Raw genomic sequence first — 26,539 nt, forward strand, 5'->3', positions numbered from 1 at the left:
TACTGACCCAAGCTCAACACATGATTATACTCTGCTTCAAATGCACACTGAAACTTGCACTCCCACGTTTACTGCCACCTAGTTACAAAGACGCACTCTCACACATACACACACTCACTCACTCACTCACTCACTCACTCACTCACTCACTCACTCACTCACTCACTCACTCACTCACTCACTCACTCACTCACTCACTCACTCACTCACTCACTCACACACTCACACCTACAACACAGGGACCCTGTTGGCGTAATCCATAATGTTTGTGGTTTCCATAGCAGTGTGTCCCGGCTCGTAGGTAAAATGTACACTTTATGTAGTTCTGGTAACGGTTGTATTGAGGAGCTGTACAACATGAACATATCAAACTCTGGTTGGAAAGAAAAGGCAAGAGAGATGCTATAGAATGATATTTTACTATGGAATCTAGCTTCTCAGATCCTGAGTTAATTGGTCTCTGCCAATGACAAATACTTTCTCTGTATCACTGTTAAAGCTTTGGTTCTATGAAACGGCAGTTCATTCTGATAGATTCTCATTCGAAACGTATCGGTTCTATTTTATGAATTTGACTTCACTTGCCCAAATCAAACCATCCATATTAAATAATGACGACAACAAGGGCAATACAAGGCCTTTTAGATTTAAATTACATTTAAATTACAGAGTCCTGAGAGACAGCTAAATTGTCCGTTGTAGCTTTATTCATTATGTTCTCTAAACGAGAAATGTGAAACTGTGGGTGTCCTTCCTTCCCCCCCAAAAAACACACACACACATACACGCACACACACACAAAGACACACAGACAACCATACACACCCAAACACAATTTGGTTTTGAAAATATGCTGCCACCACGATAATTTCATGTCACAGTATGACAAGAGTGGTTTCCCACTCCTACTCACCAGCTGCAGCCACCTGTGCGTGCGTGTCTGCGCGCGCGAGTGGTCGTGTGGTTGTATGTGTAGGTGCATTTTTCGTGCGCCAATGACACAGCGCCAAAGGCAGATAACTTTACATCTCTGAGCTGCTAATCACACCGTGCCTTTATATTCGAGAACAATAGACAAAGAACCTGGTCTCTTCGCCAATTCGTCTTATCAATCAATCGTTCTGCCTCTCTAAATAGACCATCCTGTCATGTTTGAGTCACGGAGGTGATTTACAGGCATTTCATTTTTTTTTATTATGGATGGCATGTTGCTAGGTTACCAGGTCATAACACTAGGCATCACGTGTTGTCTGACTGTCTGAAAATTCAAACCATAGAACTGATTGATGTCACGGCGAGATTTTGGCTTTCTTCATTATTTTGTACTAATTATTACCTTCTTTTCTGGAATCTGAAGGTTCCTGTTCTTTTCTTGCCAAAATGGCCAGGTATATTTCACATGAAGGCCCCACCAAGCTGTGGATATTTGCTTTGGATGCTTTTATTTTCTCATTTAGGAAGCCGTCTGCTGGACAGAAGCTGCTCTGATTATCTTTGTTCGTTGTTTCTTTTCCCCTGACAGTTTCTTAAAAGAACAATTATGTCCGTTAAGCACAATTTTCGTTACTGCTGAATCCCTTTAGAAATCTCACTCTCGTTGACACCACACTTTTGTTTGTGCTTGATGAAAACCTTGTTGTGTGTTTGCATGTTGTTCGTGCATGCATATGTGTGTTTATGGTAATCTAGATATTTGGGAACTTGTCCTCACCTGAAATGCTAGGCTGTTGTCGTTATATTGTTGTGTGCGTGTGTTTGTATACTCCCACGTGCACATTTTGGTGGGCTTGCATGTCTGCATGATTGTTGTGACTGCCTTAGGAGTGGTAGCTTTGTGTTTGTGTGTGTGTGTGTGTGTGTGTGTGTGTGTGTGTGTGTGTGTGTGTGTGTGTGTGTGTGTGTGTGTGTGTGTGTGTGTGTGTGTGTGTGTGTGTGTGTGTGTGTGTGTGTGTGTGTGTATTCCCACGTGCACTTTTTATTGAGTGTGCATGTCTGCATGATTGTTGTGACTGCCTAAGGACTTGCAGCAGGGAGTGTGCGTGTGTTGGTGTGTGTGTGTGTGTGTGTGTGGGGGGGGGGGGGGGGCTGTAACAGTAGCTTCTCTCTACACTAGCCCAGAGTCCTGTAAAGACTCGATAAGAAGCCCTGGCTGCCGAGGCTGCAAACACACAGACTGCTGTGGAGGGCAGAATGTGCAGATAGTTTGTCGAGGAGCTGGGGGAGGAAGGGAAGAAGTAGAAGCAGAAGAAGAAGAAGAAGAAGAAGAAGAGGAGGGGGGGGAGGAGGATGGTTGGGTGAAAATCGCTGTCTTCTTTTTTTGCCTTTTGGCAATTACTCTCGACAAGGCAGTTTCCCCTTTCTGCTGGACTCAAAATCCCACAATCCTTTTAGTCACAGCTGGGATGTGTAAAGCCCTCAAAGGGAGACAATTATTTTAACACACACACACACACAAACACACACACACACACACACACACACACACACACACACACACACACACACACACACTTTTTTAAGGTCTTTATCAATGATACTTTGAAACTTTCCTTAATTCTCACTCTTCTAGGCATATGCCAGTTTTAACAGCCGCTATGGGGCTTACGATTTTCAAATTCCATAAAAGCGCTCTAGACTAGACTACAATTTAAATACAGATTTAGCAGAGTGTGGTGGTAGAAGACTAGATTACACAGATGCCACAGGATCTACCTGTTTGGTCACAAATACCTCTGTGAGCTTTCATATTTAGTGACTTCACAGCACAAAGGAAGAAAAATGCGAAATCACAACTCTGGAAACACATTTTCACCGGGGCACTTTAATCGCCTGGAATCATCCATTCTCGGTGGAAAGGGTCACGTAACCTCGACCCAAACATCGGAAACCTTTTTCAGACCTTTCAGAAGTTTGTTAAATGATAAGTTGGCGGCAGAATGCCTGTCTGACCTGAGATTGTAAAAGCATTGCTGAAAACCTTTTAAGCGGCTAAGACGCACCATCAGGAGCCTTGCCAATCTGTCTGTCTCTCTCTCTGTATGTCTGTCTGTCTGTCTCTCTTTTTCTCTCTGATCCTATCTCTCCCTCTCTCCTCTCTGTCTATCTTCGTCTCCGTCTCTGCCTGTCGGTCTGTCTCTCTCTCTCTTTCTCTCTCATCCTCGCTCTCCCCTTTCTCTCCCTCTCTCTGCCTGTCTCTCTTTGTATGTCTGTCGCTCTCCTTCTCTCACTCTCCCCTCATTCTCACCCTCTGTCTTTGTCTTTGTTTCTGTCTTCCTACACAATTGGGCAGAATGCCTGGATGAAGCAGTGATAACAGAGTGAACGAGGTTGTTGCCGATGAACAGACATCGGATGTGTTTTGACTGTGGCAGTAAAGGCAATGGAGCGTATCTAGGTGACACAGGAGACTCTTCCCTCATCTACACTCCCTTTCTCGTTCCTCACACTTTAAGCACAAGGTAGAAACAACACTTTTGTTATAAGCAGGTCTTCGTTACTCCCCAGGGAGGCCGAGGGATGAGATAGAGATGGATGCTACGGGAAGGACAGGAAATACTTCCGATTTCATTTCAGGCTGGGGGAACTTTATTTTATCAGGCTGTGGCGGGTGTCGCTGAGCCCAGATATATTTGTCTCGTATAAACGAAGGTCCTTTGTGTGAACCGGTCTGCGTTTAAGAAACCATGCTCAAATAAAACCCGCATGGAGACTAATTAATAACGGGTCGATATGAAACCCAGTCAAGTCGGAGCCACCACTTTCATAGAACCTTGTCTCGTACGTGTCTGGGTGACACCTCCTACCTGTTTCATAGCACAGACTAATGAGAGGAGGTTTTCTTTGGTAACAATTGCTTGTGAACTTCACACACGGGGTGAGATCATTGCACCGCGGCTCTCCGCGCTCCCAGAGCTCCCGATCTGCTCATGGTGCTCCCTTTAAGCCAGCCTCCCTTTTTTGAGGCTTGCTTTGTAGCATGCATCAACATAACAACATCTTACTGTTATTAGGTTTGAGCGAGTGGTACGCAAGAAGTACTGGGTTTATATTAGGGCTGCTCGATTATGGAAAAAATCAAAATCACTATTATTTTGGTCAATAATTGGATTAATCGCCCAGCCCTAGTTTATATTGAGAGCGTTGGCGCCGATGCATGTTCAACTCTTTTTAATTCACTTTTAACCAACCTTTTTGCCATGGATGAAGTTATAGAATAATAATGGTACAAAGGGTTGTTTTTTTTCATTCATCTAATCATCTAGTCGGTTATAATCAATCTTTAAGAGCGTATTTTAGTGAGGATTTCAAATGAATATTAATTTGATAGACGTTTCCCTTGACAGATTTCCCAGTCAAACCTGTTTGTTGGATCTTGCATGCCTGAAAGAGTAGGAAAGGATAGCAGAACTATTTCATGGTGGGATGTTTCTCTGTGTTTCATTGAAAGCCTCATTGTAAAATATTTCAAGCATTGCAAAGCAGAGTAATAGCTGTGAACACATTCATTAAAAATAGTTTTGAACACAATGGTGTATTGTGTGTAGCCCACCTACGTGTTCAATATGAAACTCTGTTTTTCAGTAGTGGAGTCATTTTATCAATGTCGTTTTTGATGATAGCGCTCAGTAAGGTATGACATTCATCATCATTCCCATGGGGGTAAAGTTTGGGTTTTCTTACACAGGCGTCCTCTTCCTGTAAAGATAATTCCTGTCCTCAGAATAATTTCATCTGACATTTGAATAGAATAGTTATGAATGGGGGACAGTACTGTACACAACGTGGGCTTTGTGCCAGTGGCTCGCCAAAGCTCTTTACACATTTCACCACAGCCTGCCACCCCTGCACGTCTGAGACAGGGAAACTGAAAGGTCTGTGTGGTACAACTTTGACCCCATTTTTCAGTACTAAGTTCAATCAGATGTTTCAATCTTATTTTAAATGATGTTTCACAAAAGTTTCTCGTCCCTATTTTTTTGGATAAAAGTGTCTCCTAGATTACAAAATGGTGGCTTCAATGATGTCTTAACATGTAGCCTATGTATTTGCTCTGTCTCATCATCTTCTATAGGGCTGCAGGGTAATTGAAGTCTCATTTGTTATTCAAGTCTCCTACTGACTCACCATTGAGTGCTCAGTATGTGTTGGTTCCAATCCTGTCAGACTTTCGCTAAAATGTGTCAAGGTTGATATATTTTTTCGTCGTAAAGCCATCATGGGTCTCTGCATCGGTGCTTTCATTTATGGTTCTGTGTCCCGACGTGGTACCTTTTTGCAAAGCTGCACGTACGATATGCCGGCCGACATTTTTGTCCCCCTTTTGGCAATGCTGGTAACATAGAGACCCACAGTCGCTATTTGACACAGAAGTATAAATTTAGCTTAATGTGGCGAGTCATAGTGGGAAGATAACGCTCCTACCTAAGCTGCACGTTGTTGTAGAATAAGCATTAGAGACTGTTTGTAAGTAAAGAACATAATCTGCAGTTGAATAAAACAGTTTTAACTGTCATACCTTTCTACTGCTGCATATTAATAAGATCCTATTTTAGGATACTAAAACCCATATTGGTTTGGGGATTCCGCACTTGCACTGAGCAATCTATATTTAACAACGTAATAATCAGAAGCTCCTCATAGTACAATATGCATTGCTCAGTGCAGGTATGTCTGAAAATGGATGTATGTAATATAAAACAGTATGTGATTTTGGAAGGATGGATTCTTTGACACTAAGAAACAGGCCGTATAACTCTTTTTATTGGGCAGCAGTCAGTAGAACAGGAGAAGTCAATGGCCCAGAAGGGAAGGCTCTTAATTGCCATCCACTGGAGTCCGAAACCACTTCCTGTTGGCAATAATACAAGAAAAACATCATCAGGCAGGCCTTATCTTTTACACAAGCAGAGAGCCGTTGCATCCTGTAATCAGAGGCACCAAAGCGAGGTCCCTAGATATCCTGTCCAACTTTCTATTTTGTTTGTTTGGAGAGGTCAGAGATTAGACAAGGTCCCGTTCCCCCACAAAACAGCCTTCCACATCAGGTAGCTCTTCTAATAGGATACCTTGAAAAGCAAACCATAATAAGAACTAAACGAAAGGTTCATACTAAGGGTCAGGATATTTGTGAGAAACCACCTCAGGGCAGGACGGAAAGATCCAGTTGGGGATTGATTCGACAGGTAGTAACGCTAATTAGGCTAGGAAAATCTAGAGGTTGACCAAACACACCCTCAGGAGCAAGTTTACCTCAAATCGTTAAGAAATAAAAGTATCTGGGAAGTTGAGGCCAGATTTTCACAACATGTATTTGCCACACAGAGATACAGAGTAATAGAGCAAGACCAGGTGAGAGATCAAGACAAAGGCCTGTGTGTGTGTGTACTGTGTGTGTGTGTGTGTGTGTGTGTGTGTGTGTGTGTGTGTGTGTGTGTGTGTGTGTGTGTGTGTGTGTGTGTGTGTGCGTGTGCGTGTGTGTGTGCCCGCCGGTGCGTTTCTACTACGTGTGTGTGCTCACAGTCCGTTGCCTTAATACGGAAATTCTGCCCCATGCATCGATTTTTATCTCTCCCCCAAATTGAGTCCATCTTTTTCCCACCCACTTATCTGGAGCTGCCTGTGTTTGCCTGCCTTTCAGACTGTGAAATGAAGAGTGGTAATTTCTCTCGCTTCTCTCTGTATGTTAATGAAGCGCTAATCTGTTCCTGAGCGGACGCCGTAATGAGGGCGATGCTCCCTGCGCTAAGCCGGCTGGCACCCGTCAAGCAGCCATTATGGAAATGGCTCAGCACCGTCCGGGGACCCGGGAAAAGGAATATCTGAGGCCTTCTCCCACCCTTAACAAGGCTGCTTGCACGCTCCGCTGGGGGTGTAGGTTGGCTGGGGGGGTGGGATTTATTCGGGCGGCAGATAAAAACAAACATGGTAATGACAAGCAACGGGGAGAGGCTCGGAGGGGCTTCTAGGTCCGCTTGTTTTACCATATGCAGAGAAAATGTTGTTGGTGGGGCGTAAATAGGCCACCCAGGACAGGTTCCCGGCGATACGGAACGCCTTTCGTGCCGAGCATGGCCGCCTCCCACCCCTCGGATTCCTTTCTCTCAGATGTTCGGCCCAGTGCGTGTCGTTGTTATTGTTATTATCCACCATTGTGGTGCCGTTATTAATTAGTTTTGCAGGTACTGTATATTTACATATCATGGTCTGTCGGTGCAATCGACGTGCAAAACCAGACTCGGACTCTGCTGGAGTATATTGAACTGTTTTCCCGCCAACAAGGCGTGTTCCATTGCATGTTTCATGGTTGCACTTCTCAACGGCCGATGACGTTGTGCGAAGTGCATAATTGGCGCCGTATCGAGAGAACACACCCAAACCAGATTAAAACCGGGAACAGATGCCGCTCGGAGCCGCACGACGTCTCAAAGACTGCTATCAAAGGTTATTATCGCCTTATCTGTTGTGCATGTATCTAGGCCAGACCAGCCCCTGCCACTCAGAAAGACCACATTAATGGGTTGGTGTCTTTCTTTTCTTCCCTGGAAGGGAAAATACTTCCTCTTTAAGCACCTGGGTGAAAAAATACACTTTTTCTCCAACGACTCTATTCACCGTATTTATATTCCATACTTCTAGTCTATATTTTTTTTGTTTTTGCTCATCCGCTGTATAGTGCTTTTCAAAGACCGTGGTGTGTCAACTTGTCAAAAAATGTCCCCCTAGACCGACATACTCACCAACATTCCCTTCCCCTGACATCCCCATATCATGGATCAGTCATCAACCGCTGTGATTAATATGGCATTCGGCTCCCTGTATTATTGAAGACACCCGAACATCAGTGCGCAAGTAGGTCGGCTTTCATCGTCCAAAGTAAAAAAAGAAGAATGTCACGAGCCGGAATCAAAACGGCTACAAGGGAGTACAATACGGGACAGATGTCTCCGAAGATGTTCTTATCTGAGCGAAAAACAGGTGATGTCTCGATGAATGCAGCCTGATTCCCTTACGCAGGCTGAGGTCTTCACGACGAGGATGTCGGTGAGGACAACGCCGATGATGAACGCCGGCTCGTCAAAACGTCTCATGTTGCCTCGTCTTTTGAGGTTCGCGCTTGACTTTAAACACCTTCTGGAAGCCTTTTATTCATGTCTTGAAGAGCTTGTATGGGTGCAAGGCAGGCGAACAGCTTCGCGTTTGTCAAATGAAGATTTTGAGGTGAGGAGGTGGAGCGTCTGGTTTGATCTCGACAAGGCCTGATGTCTCTATCCGGCCCTTTCATCATCTGGAGAGAGTGTGTGAGAGATTCACCGCCCTCCGTTTAGGGTTTATGTAATGTAAAGGTTTATTCTGCTCCATAGATGTATAGTCCCTGTTGCAAACCATGCATGAAACATCAAAGTGGAATATAAAAATAGTCAGACAAACCTTGCGAATATACATTGTATTGAAATAAACAAATAAAGCCCTTTGGCGTCTAAACCCGAGGTGGTATGTGATTAATGATCACAATTTATTTTGACCATGTCTTAAAGTGGGGATAGGAAAACAACTATAAAAAACATGTTATTGTTTCCAGCTTTAGGGTAAAAAAATAAATAAAAATCCTGTCAACATGAATGAAGTCAGCTTGTTGTATAAGACAAAAGAGCAGTGTTGGGTTTTCTCTACAGTACTTTATTCATAAGCTATGCCAATAACCACTCTGAATGTAAACGTATCCATCTTTTGGTTTGAAAACCATATTATCCTAAGAGGCCGGTGAGGGACCACAGGACCCAACCCCCCCTCCATGCCCCCCCCAGGCCGAGCACTAGCAGATGATTTGGTGAGGCCTTACCACGGGATGGCAGTCTGATCACTTCCATACGGACCCTCGTACCCTCCCCTCAACCAGAGACGGCCGTGGGGGTCGCCGCAGTGCGGTACGCGCCAGAGGAAGAATTCCCACATTGTTTCATAATGTCTTTTCACAACTTCTTCATGAAAGACAGAGGGGGTAAAGGACGCGAAGAGTTCAGAGACCCTTCTGCTCGACACTTGAAAGCACAAGAGCCACTCAACCCCCCTCTCCTCCCCTGATCCCCGCCACCCTCTCCTCCTTCGTTCTCTCCAAAGATCTTGTGCACGCACAAGTGAGTGTGTGTCGTTGGGTTTGTGAACGGCAGCCTGTTGTGTGAGTGTGAGTCCCTGGGCTGTGATAGGCTGATGTTAGGGATAGGTGGTGCCCCCCCCCCCCCCCCCCCCCCCATACCATCACCCGGTCCTCATCGTTTAACTGAGCCAAGCCACCGAGGAGCGCAGATGTCAGACGTGTTGTCTCAGATGGGAGGGGGACCTCAGGCATGCTAACCCTTGTTAACATGAAGCACGTGTGTTCATGGCGTACCATTTACCTCCCCACCTCATTAATCCATCGCCAAATCCATCAAGCCCATCTTGGCTTTGTGCGTCTGACAACTTACAAAACGCAGATTGGTAACGTGTTTCGTTTGCGATCACATCGGATTCCAGCTAATTCTTGCCCTGCGCTAATTACTTGTTTAATTGAATGTGTCCTATTATGATGATACTATGATATCTGAATGCCTGGCTTCTTGTAAGGAGGATTCAGGGTTTTTAATGTAGGTGGGCTACAGGTATGCTGTGTGCTAGCCAATAATAGATCAAAAGTTTTTTTACCTCAACCCCTTCAGTTGTTCGTTTGATGATCAAAAACCATTAAAGAATGTGTATTACATAGAATCTATTTCGAACTGCTCTGCATTCTTGTAGTTCCCAGCCCACAACTCAATCGCCGTGTGTGTGTGTGTGTGTGTGTGTGTGTGTGTGTGTGTGTGTGTGTGTGTGTGTGTGTGTGTGTGTGTGTGTGTGTGTGTGTGTGTGTGTGTGTGTGTGTGTGTGCGTGCGTGCGTGCGTGCGTGCGTGCGTGCGTGCGTGCGTGCGTAATGGTTGAGAGGTGATCAGAGACAGAGAGTGTGTGTGCGTGCTTGTGTGTGTATATGTGTATGGTAGTGGGGGGGGGGGGGGGGGGGGTACAGCATGAGGAATGAGAAGTATAGTTGGGTGAAAGGGACATGCCACCCCTAAACAACTGATCTCACTGTTTGACAGCACAGAGACATTCTTTATGTCTTGCTTATTTCATTAACTTGAGGAAACCTAATGACCTGACAAATAACCTCAATTGAAGGGCATTTTTTTCTCACACACCCTGAACAAAGACATGTCATGTCTCTTTTCACCCTGTCATTCTCTGTCCTATGGAGCCATAGAAAAAAGAGCCATCTATCACAAAGTCAAAGCACTGTCACAAGAGTACAAGTCATAGTGCAAGACTAAATTAAACACCCAAGATGTTGCTTGAACGCACCAATATACATAGTGTGCCAGTGCATGCTACGAAAAGTAGGAGTTGAATTCCTCGTCGTTATGTTCATCCAGATTTTTAAAAAGCACTGTAACATACCATAATAGTGTACCTCTAGCTGTTCACACCGATGCTAAGTCCCCGTGCACTTTGTTCGGACTTTGTGCACTTTGTCAAAGTTTGTCAAAGTAAACCAAAACAAAATGAACGAAAAAGGTCCATGACAACCTTTTCCTTCTTTTCTCCCTACTATTCCAGCCTGGCGATGTCTGCTATTTGGTACGATCATCTTCGTTGATGTGCTTTCCTGAAATGTTGTCACTTGGCTGTCAAGTATGAGCCCTTACGGTATTCCAAGGACAATCAAATATTTTGCAAAGCAATAAATTTCACATTCAATACTTTTTTTTCAGTTTATTTTCTTTTGCATAAAATAAGTATTCAAAGATCCACACTACCAAAACCCATCTGTTAAGGGAACGCAACAACCGATATCTGCGGTACTCGCTGTCTCGGCAGCCGGGAAGGGCTGTAGTAAATGTGTTAATAATAAAGCCGCTGTAGCTGTTCAAAGCACATTAAATATACATCAACTCCACTTGCAACTTCCTTTGTCAAACAGTTTATGCTAGTTATGCTAATAGTGTTTACAAAGATAGGCATTTCTGCATCAAGGCACGTTTATGCAAACAAAGCAGGGAGCATGGCTCTCCCATTCTTCTGCTTGCGTTCTCGACCGTGGTTGGGTTGGTCTCGTGTCGCTGTCCTACGACGTTGCACCACTTAGCTGATCTGCACAAACTGTCCTGAAATGTAGGATTTCAATTCATTTTAGGAAACACCTCATATCGATTGAATTGTTACCAAAGGACAAATTGTTAAACACCTTACTCCTCAGAGATCGCACTTGCAAGAGTTCCAAATGCAAATGAACTATATGCAAATGTACTATACATAAATGTCACGCGGAGGTGATATTGATATTGATCAAATGTAATCATAACTAAACGTAATAACATGCTGCTGACTCTAAAGTTATAGTAATTTAAATCAAGGATAAGCCTACTAAGGTTACAGAGAAGGTAAATGGACTAATATTTTCCAGTGGCCACTTTGTTTTGTCCGTGTGTAGCACATGAGAACAACACAGTGATGCTATGACTATAAAAGTACCAAATAAAGAATGCATCTTCAGCAATGGCAATGGCCTCTTGGCTACTGCCTCATTCATAATGTAATTGTTTTGGAGCCCATTAGCGCATTCGCCGCATCCTTAACAATATGTGTTTGACTAATAATTGTATACCAACTTCTACGTCATTTAAATCAGAACGAGTCAAAAATGTTTCAAGCTGTAGGTCATCAGCCATCTAAGGGTTGCATCATAGCATTGCTTACTGTCATAGATCTTTTACATAGAAGATACATGGAAAAAATCCAATGTACCAAATGGTACGTACCTTTATGCATGGGTTGTTCTATAGACAGAGGATGGATGGAGGGATAAATAGATTGATAATCCATTAGCAAGTGTAATTAACATCAGACGCAGTTTGTACAAGGGCTCCATTTTCCGTGGAAAGTACATGAAAGTTTGCCAATGAAGATGAATGCAGTGCAATCTTAATTACTTTATTTCTTTTGGACATGTTTATTGCTTATTTAACTGGCTGAATATATCCCATGGGCCCCGGGCCAAAAAGTAACTCTGAGCACTTAGAAGCAAGGCATTAAAAAATAAACCCTGGGTTTGTCCCAGTAGGATATTAAGCTCTTGGCTATTAATGCCAAGCTCCAACTAGTGGAGGTTACACGCCGCTCAGAGAGCTGCTCTGTTGGGTTGAGTGGGCCTGGCTCTGTTGGGTTGAGTTGAGTTGGCTTTCCTTCCTTTCTTTGCCCTGGGCTCAGTGGGATTACTTTTGTCCATTGCCACTGCAATGTTTGTTTTACCATTAATTTAAACATGCACTATGTTACTGTTTTGTGACAGCTATTTACTGTCAATCCATCCAGGGAATGATTCTCTGTAAATCGTTTTATTCTGGTCCAGGAATGACAGCAATCGTTGAAAACGATAGAGCTATAAGTGTTGCTACAACTCAAGCCACTGGAAGGTGCTAATGGTACGTTTACTTTTTAGTCATTTAGTGACTTATATAATGTCATGAAAGAGCAGGTAGAAGTTAGGAATCTTGCTCAAGGACGCCTATAGGGAGACATTGGGGCTTTTGAAGTCAGAACTCCCTCGCCCCTGTCTAGAGTAGTCTGTCCTGCCCCTATGGGGCGTGTAGTGTGGTGTGCAGACGGTTGACCCCGGGACACAAGGACATGGTCGTGTTAGCAGTCTGACAGGTGACAGACGCACAGGCTGAAACCTGTGGTTGGATCACACGCCATGCTCTCCGCCTCCCCGACCACAACACAGGATATGAGAGTGTTATCGCGCACACACAGACAATGGCAGACACACACACACACACACACACACACACACACACACACACACACTTACAGACACACACACACACACACACACAGACACACACACACACACACACACACAGACACACACACACACACAGACACACACAAACACACTGACACACACACACACACTGACACACACACTGACACACACACACACAAACGCACACACACTTTATTCTCACAGGATGTGGCTGACCTCATCCATGCAAGACAAACCCAATAGGCAAAGTGGTGATTGTCATATGAATGCTGCCAGTCAGGATGTTATTTGTTTAGTCCTACAAGCTCCCTGCTGCTGCTGATCCCTGAGACTCATCACTGCTGAAGGAGTGGCCCGATTCCCTGCTGCAGTTTCCTCTAGCTGCCTCAGGGTGTCCGATGTTTTTTTGATTGGATGCACACAAGGGAGCTGCCTGTTTATTTCAGGGAATCAAACTGTTCCTTTGTGCAATATAGTAAAAAGACATGCACGGAAGAGATGCAGCACAGCAGCCACTGAGACCTCCTCTAGCCCTGTAGTAATTCTGCTCTCCTCGCCTCGTCCTCTATCCCCTCGCCTCTCATCGTGTCTCGTCTCCTTTCCTCTCGTCTCCTTTCCTCTCCTCTCTTTTCCTCTCCACTCCTCTTCTCTCCTCTCCTTTTCTTATCTCTCCTTTTCAACTCATATCCTCCCTTCTCTCTTCTCCTCTCCCATCCTCTCCTCTCGTCTCCTCACCTCTCCTTCCTTCTTTTCTCCTCTACCCTCGCTTCATCTCCTCTGCTCTCCCATCCTCTCCTCTCCCTTGTGCTATCGTCTCCGGTCACATCCACTCCTCTCCTCTTCCAAGGCTCCTCTCTCCTTGCCTCTTCTTTCTTCTCCTCTCCTCTCCTCTTAATTGCTCTTTCTTCCTCCCGCCTCTTCGTCTCTCTTCAGGCCTCCGCCTTTCTTTCTCTCCTTCTCTCCCCTGACTGGCTCTGCCTTTCATTCCTCCACCCATTATCTCTGTTTGGCTGTTTGGCTGTTTGTTTGTGGCTGAGCCTCGCCGAGCATGTAGACATATGCCCTGTTCCCCCTTTAATTGGCTCTCTGTATTCATGTGGGAATAGGCGAAGGATGGAGAAAGGGAGAGAGGGTAAGAGGGAGAGAGGGTAAGAGGGAGAGAGAGAGGGAGAGAGAGACGGCAACCCAGGCCAACCCTTAACCAATGTCAGTGCGCGGCCAGGCCATGGATGGATGGCTCCTTGATGGGCTGTTTATAACAAGCGGGCCGCTTAATGCGAAGGGAAGCAGAGGAGCTGAAGAGGAAGAGAGCAAGTGGTACAGGATCAGACTCCCGACGGGACGGGAGGAGAGGAGGGAGGAAAGGAAACAAGGAAGGAGGGAAGGAGGGAAGGAGGGAAGGAAGGAATAGCGCTGGTTCTGCTAGAAATAATAGTGCAACGCCGCCGGAAGGTTCCCCCGCCGTCCTGCAGGTGGGAGCGGGTGGAAGTGGGGGCGAGGAGGGGAGAAAGGTCAGAAGGGGAATCGGGAGACAGAGCTCCTCGAATGAGGAGGGTTGAACAAGGGACCACCTCCGGTTCAGAACCCGTGGGGAACCTTCAGGGGCTGCACCTGCCAAGCACGCAGCAGCAGGGTCAGACGGGAGGCCTCGCGAGTGTGTTCCCCAAGGGGAAGAGGAAAATAAAAGATCTCCCGTCAGCTCTAGATCCCCCCCCTCACCGCCATCCCCCCAGCTCCTCCTCTCCCTCCTTCTGGGATCCTTGTCTCCCCAGCAAACAGAGAGGAAGGTTTGTTTACTGTTTGCTTGTCCTTGTTTTTCATCGGATTGTTGTCAAAAGTTGTCTCCAGTGTCGTCTCCCTCCCTCCCTCCCTCCCTCCCCCCCACAGCTCCGCCCCACCCTAGAGTACCCGGCCGCACTCTCTTCGTCTGTGCTCATTTAAATGATGCCCCTGCAGGGCGGAGCTCGCATCAAAAATGCAGCTGAAATCAGGAATCAGAGTGTTTGGAGGGTTGAGACAGTGTGCCTGGTGGAATGTTCTAGGCCATTTCAATCTCAGGTCGGCCTTCGGCGAGAGGAGACCAGACAGCGGTAGATGGAGAGACGTGTTGGTCCTTGCATATTTCTTTGCGAGGACTCATTATATCAAATTTATATGTTTTCATTCCTCATGCCTGATATATTGTAGTTCTTTCCACCTGCCATGTATTTTTTTCGATTTTAAGAAAATTTTGAATAGGTTTTGTTCCTTCTCTTCTCTCATCTATTTCCTCCTATAGATCAACGTTCCTTACAACGTATAGTTTTTTATGCAATTTTTTCCATATACAGTTCCTTTTGTATGCACTACATTTGTATGCAATCATTTAATCTTCTGCTCTTTATGAGGACCGACCAAAATAGGGGAGACAGGACCGGTAGACCGTGTGTGTGTGTGTGTGCGTGTGCGTGTGTGCATGTGCGTGTAAAATACTTGTTTCCTAGGCAACCGACGTAGCTTTGCGAGCAGTAGTAAATGTTTTGCTATTTCCAATATAAACACCGGGGGTTGATTGACAAGTTGCAATGTTTAGCTATGACAGCTCTTGTTTCTTGTCGTCAACAGGCTCCCAAGTGTTTGGCTGACGTCTGGGGGGGAGGTTGCAGGTTTGACAGATGTTTAATGGCTGCAGGGCACTGCTGGGGGAAGAGGGGGGGGGGGGGGGGGGTCACCAGGTCACATCGCCCCCCCTCACAGCGTTTACATCTGTGACGGAAGCATGTTTGAGCTGTTCCTAAATGTTGTTCCATGACATGTCCTGTCATAACTGGGTCAGGACAAGATTAAATAAAATAGTGTCTGTAGGAACAGAAACATGTCGAAAATATACAACTATTTGGATGGGCTTTGTGGATTGATGGTGCGTTCTTGAATAAATGTGTGTTTTAGTTAATGAAAATACACTACTGCCGCAGCCAGTTCCGGTCAATCCATCATGTGTGATGAGAGATATCAAGTGATGCACTTATTACGTCTTATCAGATACAACTGAGCTTCCGACTAATGTTCTGAAATCGTGTTGTTTTGCTTGGAAATTTGTGCATGGTAATGGAAGAACAGTTAAATTATGATGACAACTGAACCTTGACTCCAAATCTGCACAACTTAGCCTTGTATTTCACACACCTCCCACACACCTCTTGTTGGATTCAGAAATAACTCTCTGAGGGTGCTTTTAACAGCTCTTTATGACTGTTCTCCATTTCACTCTACTGTGTACTATACAGTTGGAATTGTGAGAAGGACTCTCTATGTGAGAAATAAGCATTTAGGATCATATTTGCTTATTTAGGAAGATCACAGCCTCATTTCTTGTTTGTGAGAAACAATGCCGTGGATGGAATCACATCATTCACAGCATAACTTGGCATTCAGAACTTCACATTCCTATGTGGTTGTCAAATATAACTCAAGCTTATTTTATTTATTCCTTGTAGTCGTAGTTCTGACTGATGACGACTGGCACGTACTAAAAGAGAGATGTTTTATCGGCGGGTGAACTCAGGATAGGGTGCTCTGGGCCAAACAGGTGTATGTGATTCTCATTAACAGAATCTCCTGCTCCGCATCTGTGTGGATCGTCTGTGGGGAAACAGCTGGCGAGAGCCCAGGAAAGCGTCCGCACCCAGCACCGTCAGCCGGCGGCAGATGGACACCCACAGTCCCAGCGCAGACGCTGCTAGTGCACCCAGTACAACCAACGCATCCAACGATAAACAACTTTAACGATTTGGTTTCTTATTTAGGCGTTGAAAGATGTGCACTCATGCCGAGAGTATCTCTGGCACGGAATTAACTGGCTTTGTGATGAACGAATGCTCACGAGCACGCGCAGAAACCCGAGCACACATAAAAATAGATGCATAAAGTTATGCATTAACAAAAACTAGTACGCCTGTTTAGTTAAATGCAACTTTTTCAGAAATTTGCATTAAATATGAGATCACTCGCCTCATTTGCCTTTGAACGCTGGCAGCCTATTTCTCCAAACACGAGGCAAGAAAATATAAATATTTGCCTCTCCAGTTGTCTGCTAATTAAGAGGGATAAACAACTCTGATGCCGGTGACAAACTGATTTCTCACTCCAACAGTTTGATGTGCATTGTCACCTGAGCGCCTTGTGATTGACAGCTCAAACTACCGGCTCTCAGAACGGAAATGTCCCTCGGTGCTTGCCGTCGTTAATCATCAGGGCTTCGTGACGAAGCCTGACAGGAAACCTTTGGGAGGGCAGAAATCTGTTGAGAAAACAAACCGCTGGATTAGGAGTACACCATCATTCACAGTGATCAGTCAAACAGCCTGATCACAGCTACCATGAGAAAACCTTAAGGTGGATGTATTAATCGCTTTGGCAGATGTTAAACCCTGCATGGATAGTTCAATATCATTAGATGCCATTAGCTAATATGAGACATACGGGAGAGATATAGAGGCCGTGCAGACATATTTGGGATGACCTCCCTGTACACTGAGTCACTCATGTTGTCAGACAGCAGGGCACTCGTTTCTCAGACTCCAGATTGTCCGAAGACGTACAACGTACCCATGGCAACACACGCGTGTCACCATAAGCGGTGTGAATGTGAGTGAGTGTTTACAACCAGTTACAGTCACGACGGTCGTGTTTTTCCAGGCCAGGAAGTACGGGGGTAGCTGGGTGCCAGGAGCCGGCAGCTCGGCCTCCTGTGCACCTGTCCCTTCCTGTCCCTTGGTGCCTCAGTGTCGAGGCTCCCCCCGCACCGCAGGGGGTCCACGCCATCAGAAGCCAAGCGCTTCTCCAGGAAGACAAATTGATTTCAGAGAAAAAATGATCTTGGATCCAGCAGTGGGGTAACGCCTTTGTTCCTGCTACGAGGTATTCTGCTGAGGGAACCTCATTCATGCGAGGGGACGAAGCTTCCAGAAGTGGATTTTAATACCTGTATTATTATGGTGGCCAGGCTGGACAGTGTTGATTTAAAATCTTGACAGCTGTTTTTTACAATTGACAACAGCTGGCTGACTTTGTGTTGGCCAATTTTGCTTCACGATCTTTGCTTACAGCAAACAAATTGGTTGAGACAAAAATGAAGCGGTTGAGAGTGACACGCCCGTTTCACCCAGATATGATGTCTGGGTGAAACGGTTGTCTATGTCATGTCATATCTGACAGTGGATATGAATCTAAAGTGTGATTTGTGGGACTTGCATTGTACATTGCATCACAATTGTTAAAATATTTTTTATTGATATTTAATGAATGTTTAAATGCCTTATCATTGAATACTGCTTCATTCTATACATGCAAAGAATGCAAATGTAGATCCAGATAGACCTCCCCAGCCTACATCGGTTCTCTGCTGACACCTGACTCTGGCCAGAGACAGTGCTGCAGCAATCAGAATGGAGCAGAAGTGACATTCTCCTGCAAATGTCATTCCAAGCTCAAAGCAAAGTGCAACATTTAGCCAGGGTGCCAGTGATTCATTGACCTTGTCTGTGATGCTTCCTAATGAGTCACATTTTGAATCAGCGTAGAGGATTTAAGCACAAATGACATTCAAAGGACATACAGTTCGAGGAATGCATGCAAAGAACATTCAGATAAGCTCACACACACAAACACACACACACACACACGCACACACACACGCACACACACGCACACACACGCACACACACACACACACACACACACACACACACACACACACACACACACACACACACACACACACACACACACACACACAAACCTCCTGCGACAGCCAGGGTCTTCCTACTACAAATTTGATGGCAGCCGGAGGAGGCGGACTTGTTCACCAGGAACACACCTGTTGCACTCACTGCTGAAGGAACGTCCATCAGAGTTGCTCCTGAAGGAACATGCATCAGATGTATGCCTTCAATCAAAAGTGACTTTATGGATGCATGCTAGACGGTCTTACAAAAGCGATGCCTAAGAAATATGTCAATACTTTTTATGTTTTCGTTATAAATAAAGGTATTGACATATTTCTTAGGCATCTCACTCTTTTGTCAGGCTCAACTCTAAATGTACACAGCGCCCTGAATCGTCTTCTATTTAAAATTGTACCGACAGCAAAAACCTCTGTCTTTGTATTCCTAGGCTATCATATATTCTTCAAATGTCCTTTACCGGACAGTACCGAAGCTGTGAGTAATTTGACCCGACCCGGCGGGAACAGATGTACGGGCATAGATGTTGAGTAGGAGCGGGTTGGAGTGCTCCAATTTCCCCTGGATGGTCAATCCCCTCACTTTGATCAATGGGTCACGTCTATCCTTTCCATTTCCCCCTGCTTTCACCTTTTATTTCTTTCCATTCATCCCCCTCTCATCTCTCTGCCTTCATCTGAGCTAGTACATTAGCTTCTCCGTATAAAAAAGGCACCCAGGAGTGAATGCACGCCATCTTGACATGTGTTTCAGGCCCCGGATGTCTGGTGGCACACAAAGACAAATTAGAGTGGCCCTTTTTTATGTTTCCTGCATCTCCCCTTACCCCCCTCACCAACAACCCACCTCCCCAGCCTCCTACTCACTCACTCACTCACTCACACAGCTGCTCCCTGCAGCACTGACTGAAAGGCAGGAACCCGCTGCTCTGTATATGAGGCCCGACGGGTGGAACGTAACAAGCTAATCAGACGCACGCGCCGGAGCGCCTGTTGAATGCATTAAGGTCACCCTGTCCGTGAGCAGAGCAAGCAGGAGCACATCTATTTATTCATGAGAACATTTGCATATGAAAAGAGAACTACTGGTAGACCGGCTCATTGCAGGTAAACTAACCAAGATAACGGATAGAAATCTGGGTTATATATGGGAATTAAATAAAGGTGTGACATGTTTTTTAAGATTGATACTTTGTTGTGTCACATGGTTGTTGTGTAACATGCCTATTGCAAACTGTTTCTCTACATAGCCAAGCTGTGTAGAGAAGCTGAAATGAGAGAATTCTTTGTGCAAATTCCGGAAGATTTTGTAGTAAAAGCTCATTGGGAGTTATTGGGAGACAATTTACTTTTTACAATTATTCTGAAATTAATTTCTGTAGTTATTTTGAATATAGTTGAATAGCTCTATTTGCTTCTGTTAATTTTTCTTATGATTTCCATGTAAATGTGTTTGTGTTTTGCCTGTTGACCCCCTCAGGATTGCAAAAACAAAAGATTGAGTTCATAATGAATTCATGTTTGCTGTTTTACTTCACCATATTGAGATGACTCAAGAGAGTCATTTCACTGAAATCAACGTAAATATACCTTTACATAACCAGGCTAATAAAAACGTATACTTAAGTCAAACACAACAATATCTCACCATAATGACAAATCCTTGTTATAATTAATAACTAAACAATGACCCAAAAACATTGCTACCAACATAAATAACATTCCAATTGTCTGTGTTTCCAAAATGGGGGCTTCTCATTGTAGTGGTACGTATAGGGGCTGTGCCCATTACTGAAATAGGCTAATCAAGGCGTACACTTAACCCTGTGTGTGTGTGTGTGTGTGTGTGTGTGTGTGTGTGTGTGTGTGTGTGTGTGTGTGTGTGTGTGTGTGTGTGTGTGTGTGTGTGTGTGTGTGTGTGTGTGTGTGTGTGTGTGTGTGTGTGTGTGTGTCTGAGTTTCTGGGAGCCCTGACACAGCCCTGATCTGTCAGCTCTGGATGTCTGACAGAATCAACGCTAGCAGCTAGCACTGCTGATGGCAAAACAACCGGATTAGACTGGGTTGGCTCTCATTGATGCTCTGCTTCAATTAAAAACATATATACATATTTGAAACTTACATCAGCATGCGTGCAAACATTGCTGCATGCGTGCAAACATAATTCCGTTCAACTCTATTAGAGTCCAGAGTCCAATCAAAATATGAAAGTTTAATAAAATGTGGGTTCTCTGTGTTTCTCCTGAGAAGCCTCATTCAACATGTAAAATGAAAACATTTATTCTGATCCAATATTCCTATTACCCCCAAAGAGATTCCCATTTTAAAAGTCAAATAAAAGCCTACCAAGTCTCTGATTTCGGGCTTCTTCTCCATGCGGATGCTAATGGGAACGCTCTGTGGAACAATGCGCTACACATGTGCAGAGTTACAATTCAGGGTTTAGCAGTGCAGTGTTCCAAATCATCTGAACTCCCATTAGATCGGGTGGGAGAGTGCTGCCCTTTTCTTTCCACCTTTGCCAACACCAATGGAGACAACACAAAATGTTTTGTGTATTTTCATTTGTACCTATTTTTCCCAAGTGCATGGCAGCAGCAGATAAACAACATTGATTATTTAGATTGACCCAGATACACCAGTTGTGTAATTGGCCCACCCGTCAGATTGCCTTATTTTTTATCAGTCTTAGCGATCCGTTGTGGAGAAGCCCGCTGGCCACGGACTGAGAGCTGGGACTCTAAAACAGGATGCAGCAGCGGTTTTCCTCTGCACATTATTAGACTCTCAAGTGCACATCAGCTTCTGGGCTGTGTGTATTGAGTACCACGTTATGGAGTGTCTGTGTGGTTGATGACTGCTCTAAGCAGCCTGATCTGGCCCCGAGTTAGACCGATGAGACTCCGGCGCCCGGCCGAGGCTGACCACCCGTGCTATATTGACTAATTAATGCTCACAGGTTAAACCAGTCGTCACCTCCCACACTCAAGGAGATCTCTGACCTGTTCGCATTGAACCCCCTGCTCCAAGTGTGACAATCGTCCAACCCTGTGATCAACCGCTTTCCTGCATCCACTACCTGTGTGTCCTGGTGTCTGAGGAGTACAGTAATAAGTCGCTTTGGATAGAAGCGTCCGCTCAATGTCCTAAATGTAAATGTAAAGGCACCTGGGTGGTGCGTGGGAGGCAAAGCTGCTACACCCGTAATTAGTTGCATAATGTTAATTTGCTGATCCTGTAAAGGTTGATTAAAGAATAATTGATGTGAAGCATTTGATTTTGCCCCGTATTGCAGTCACGGTTGAGCTACGTTGTGGTCACACTGTCCTATGTATGGCTGTGCACTGGAGCTAACATTCTCTCTAGTTTGCTCTCCCCATTATGGTCCATAATGTTGCTTCATATTAATGTCTCTGTCATTAATTTGCGGTGACACATAACACCCCACCCACCCACCCACCCTTTGCTCCACACTCCAGTCCACCCACTCAACCAGCCAACCAAACCGCCAGTTTGCTCCAAGGTCTAAAGCCCTCTTAAGTCCCACAGCAGCCAACTGCATGCTGGGAGAACTGGAATCATTTGGAGAATAATAAATCCACTGACCACTTTCCATTTGCTTCCTTCTATAGAAATATCTTTCTTTGTTTCTGTCTCTCGTTCTTTATTTCATTCTTTCATTCTTCCTTTCTTTCTAAATCAGTCTTTCTTTCTTTCTTTCCTGCTTTCTTTATGTTTTCCGGCTTTGTTTATTTTTTGCTTGCTCACTTTCCTGCTTGCTTTTGTCTTTCTTTCTTTCTTTCTTTCTTTCTTTCTTTCTTTCTTTCTTTCTTTCTTTCTTTCTTTCTTTCTTTCTTTCTTTCTTTCTTTCTTTCTATATGAATCAATCTTTCTTCCTTCTTCTTTACGTTCTGCCTTTCTGTCATTCATTCATTCTTTATATTTCTCTCCTTATTCCCTTCCCATATAAATCAATCGTTCTAGCTTGCTGTCTTTATTTCCTTCATCCATTCTTTCTTTCTCGCTTGCTTTCCTTCAATATAAATCAATCTTTCCTTGGTTCTGGCGTGCCTGCTTTCTTTCCTTCCTAGGGATTGCAGTGTCTTGGCTGCTTGGCTTGGAGGGATTATGGTCCCCCCCCCTCTAGAGTCCAGCTCCCCTCTCTGATAGTGATGGGGAATTTAATTGAGGCTTCCCTCGCCTTTGGAGAGAAAAAAAATAATTTCCTGAACATTCTCTGTACTGCAGATGGAAAGAGTCAGATAGATAGACTGTGACAGAGAGCGATAGGATAAGTGAGCAGAAAGTGCATTATATACCGTTATTACAAGAATCTACAAGACCATTCTTCTCTGTCCATATTACATCGGTTTCATCACAGGGGGACGTGCCGTTTGAACATTATAGCGTCTTACTCCTAAAAAGCCCCGTTGCGTGTCGCGATCCTATCTTGAGCCGAACACATTACTAGCCAATAAAGCCCGAGCAGGGCTTTGACTGGTGCCTGGTGGTGCAATCCGCCTCCACGGCTAAAGTGAAACCCCACTCCCAGGCCCCAGGAACGCTCCCGAGGAAGAGAGCGAGAGAGTGAGGACGAGAGAGATGGCTTTCTTACCGTGGGTTTGTGGACGGTTAACTCACAGTCGATGTATTTTTAAACCCCTTAAATGGCCTGGGCTTAGTGCATAGTACATGGCCGCCGCCGCCGCCGCCGCCGCTGCCTTTGACTGGACAGTGCCGCCTCCGTAATAATTGATGATGGGTTTTTATAGAAGGGAGACGCAGATGCCCGTCGTCGCAGTGTTGTCGGGGGCCCTTGAATTAAGAGAGCTCGCCCTCTCCGTCTTTGTCTTATGTTCTCTCCCTCTCCATTGCACCTCATTTATACCCGTGCGTCTTCTCCTGTGTTAACCTCTCTGTTTTTCTCTCTCTCTCTTTCTCTCTGTGTCTTTCTCTCTCTGTCTCATTGTCTCCCTTTGAAGGCGCAGGAGAATATATTTGTCGAGTTCAGCCACCAGGAGCTGCTTGAGTTCTACAACAAGGTCTGTGTTTGTGTGTGTGTGTGTGTGTGTGTTTGTGTGTGATTGCTTGTGTGTGTGGCCGTGCGTTCAGCCTGCATGTGTGTGTCAGGGTTGGTATGCATGTGTTTGTTTGCAGGCATTTGCCTTGTCACGGTTAATAAGCCTCTTGATCACTAATTGTATCTTGTTGGCCATCTTTGTTGTTGCACTTCATCTTGATTGGTTATTTGCAACTGACTGGCTCTTAAATCCTCTTGGGTGTAAAATATTACATTTTGTGTGTGTGTGTGTGTGTGTGTGTGTGTGTGTGTGTGTGTGTGTGTGTGTGTGTGTGTGTGTGTGTGTGTGTCTGTGTGTGTGCGTGTGCGTGTGTGTGCATGTATTTATATTGCCACTCAATCAGGTCTCTTGTCACTCATCCGTGCTCTTTCTGTCTTCCAGCTAGAGATCGTTCAAGGCCAGTTGGATTCGCTCACTTGATGGCCGCCATCCCGGTCATCGTGTTGTTTTACAGCGGCCGTGCCAGCTGACTCCCTGTTACCACAGTTGGCTTTCTGCAACAGAGGCACTGTCATCCATACAAGAGAATTAGCCGAGTTTAGAACCAGATGCTAACAGTGTTTTTGTTTATTCCCTTTCTTGTCATTTAAAACCAGGTAAGCTGAACTAACAGAGTCTGTGGGTGGATCTAATTTGATTCGGTGCCAGATATTCAGGAAGTCAAGTTGAATATGGTTTATGTCATACTGTGTGTCCATGCAAATCAGACATATATGAATCTTTATTTCGTTTCAAGAACCTTTTATACATCAAAAATTGTAGGACCAACCCAATAGAGGGTGAGAAGCTATATAACCGCGGTTCATATAACATGGAAATGACATACAATTTGTGCACTCTTCAGAAAACAGCGGTTTTATACCACCCTACCAAATGTAAGTGTAATGTACAGTGCAGTTCAATCTTAATAATAAAATGTTTCATGCCGTTTGAATAAAATGGACAGTGGAGATTTACCGTGCGGTTCTGTTCCATGGGCTCATTATTTCTCATTAGTACCAACCTGAACCGCTGCTCAGGGAGGCTCAGCTCACCCCTTCTGTCTGTGTGTGTGTGTGTGTGTGTGTGTGTGTGTGTGTGTGTGTGTGTGTGTGTGTGTGTGTGTGTGTGTGTGTGTGTGTGTGTGTGTGTGCGCGAGCTTGTGCTTGTTGTTGTGCTTGAGCTTGTGCTTGTGGCGTGTTTGCACATCTTTGACATAGTGTGCATGCATGTTTATAGTGTGTATAATGTGAATAGTGCATGGGTCCCACTTTGTTTTATCCAAACTAACTTGACCGAGGAACAGTTCATCCCTGCAGAGTGTTGTGTAGAGCACCATGCATCATTCCGAGTTTTACGGTACAATAATAATTGCGCTGCCCTTCATTTCAACATTAATGGCGGTGAGCAGAGCCCTGCTAGCCCTGTGAGCTACTTAAACCTTCATCTCTGACGCCATACTCAGTGGGTTTGTTGGAACCACAGTGTATCGCCAGTAATGCTAATGAGCTGAAATGAGCAGCATGTGACTGTGAGAGAGCGACCGCGAGTTTGGGAATTAGGAGCGAGTGTGTCGGGGTTAAGCATGGGCCAGCTGGGAACACACTGTGACTATGCAGAAGGGCGGGTTCATCCCCTTCAGCGCCGTCCAACCGCCTCAACACGGTTCCATCCGGTCTGCAGTCTTAGAAATGCCATCTCAGTCAGCCTCCCTGCTTTGTATTGGTCTTGAGCTCTTCTAAAACAAATCCTTTGAGGAGGACAGTCTTGGTGATGCATTTCTATTAGGTAAGGGTTTGTGTTTGTGATTATATCTGGCCTTACTTTCAGAGGTTGGATGAAAGGGGTCAATAGGTGGTGGTTACAGATGGTCTGGTCACCTAATGGAAGAACACACACAGACACACAGGCACTAACACACTCAGGATCACACCCACACATGCCCTTTGAAAATGCAAGGGCTCACCACGGCACTTAGTATGGGTGCTAACAGCTACAGAAAGCTACAGTGACAAGCCACCAGAAAAAGGAAACTACATTTATTTTCATGATTTATTCCTCCTCGCGTCTTTCTTTCCGAGATTGAACCGTGGCAAAAAGGAAACGCTGTCGCTTCAGCAAGCTCACCAACTAATCACAGCACACCCGAGACGTGGATGACGAGCACACAACCCACCCGTATTGTAGCTCTGCGTAGCGAAATTCACTCCCTGTCGCGGCACTCAAGAGTCTTTCTCTCACATACTCCCTGGAAAGACCACCTCCTCTTTTTTATCAACACCGAAAAGTTGTGCAGCCGCAGGGAGGACTGGGCTGTACCGCATGGTGAACAGATGGCGAGACTGAAAGAAAAAAAAAAATAAGAACCCTCACACTGTGATGGTGGGAACAACACATGACGCACAGTCTCAATGAGACACAGGGTCCGTCCGGGCTTCTGCGTGTGTGTGTGTGTGTGTGTGGTCCCAGTGTTTTTTAGGTGTACTTGTCACAACTGCTTGCATGTTCTGAAGTGATAAGGCAAGCCAAGTCCTTCTGGTTTCCTCAGACCTAACCACACACAGAATCGCATTACTCCAGGGCCCAGTGTGTTTGGTCAAGGGAAGGCTGGGGTGTCTCCTCCGCTTGAGAGGGCTGCTGGCCTGGCCTCGGCGCGCTGCTGGGGTCCCGCTGGGAAAGACGCTGCCCAGACAATAAAAAGGCTGGATGATGGAAATGAACGGACAAACCATCAAACCCACTCACTTGGCATTATGCTGTGTGTGTGCGTGCGTGCGTGCGTGCGTGCGTGCGTGCGTGTGTGCGTGCGTGCGTGCGTGCGTGCGTGCGCGCGTGCGTGTGTTTTGGAGCAGTATGTCCTTTCTCTATTGTCTTCTGAAAGTGGGCCTGTTTACATGGTGGCCATTTCTTCTGCAAAGACCC

General features: G+C 45.3%; 1 protein-coding gene across 1 annotated transcript in view; it reads left to right on the top strand.

Moving 5' to 3' along the window:
* The window catches only part of commd10 (COMM domain containing 10), a 51,038-nt gene extending 26,439 nt beyond the window's left edge, over positions 1-24,599 (top strand). The window contains exons 6-7 of the mRNA XM_030359867.1: positions 23,540-23,599; positions 24,020-24,599. Coding sequence (XP_030215727.1) covers positions 23,540-23,599; positions 24,020-24,058 — 99 coding nt within the window. The 3' untranslated portion in view covers positions 24,059-24,599. The remainder of the gene's footprint in view (positions 1-23,539; positions 23,600-24,019) is intronic.
* Positions 24,600-26,539: the final 1,940 nt, after the last annotated feature.

Source organism: Gadus morhua, chromosome 6 (genome assembly GCF_902167405.1).
Source record: "Gadus morhua chromosome 6, gadMor3.0, whole genome shotgun sequence".
NCBI lineage: Eukaryota > Metazoa > Chordata > Actinopteri > Gadiformes > Gadidae > Gadus > Gadus morhua.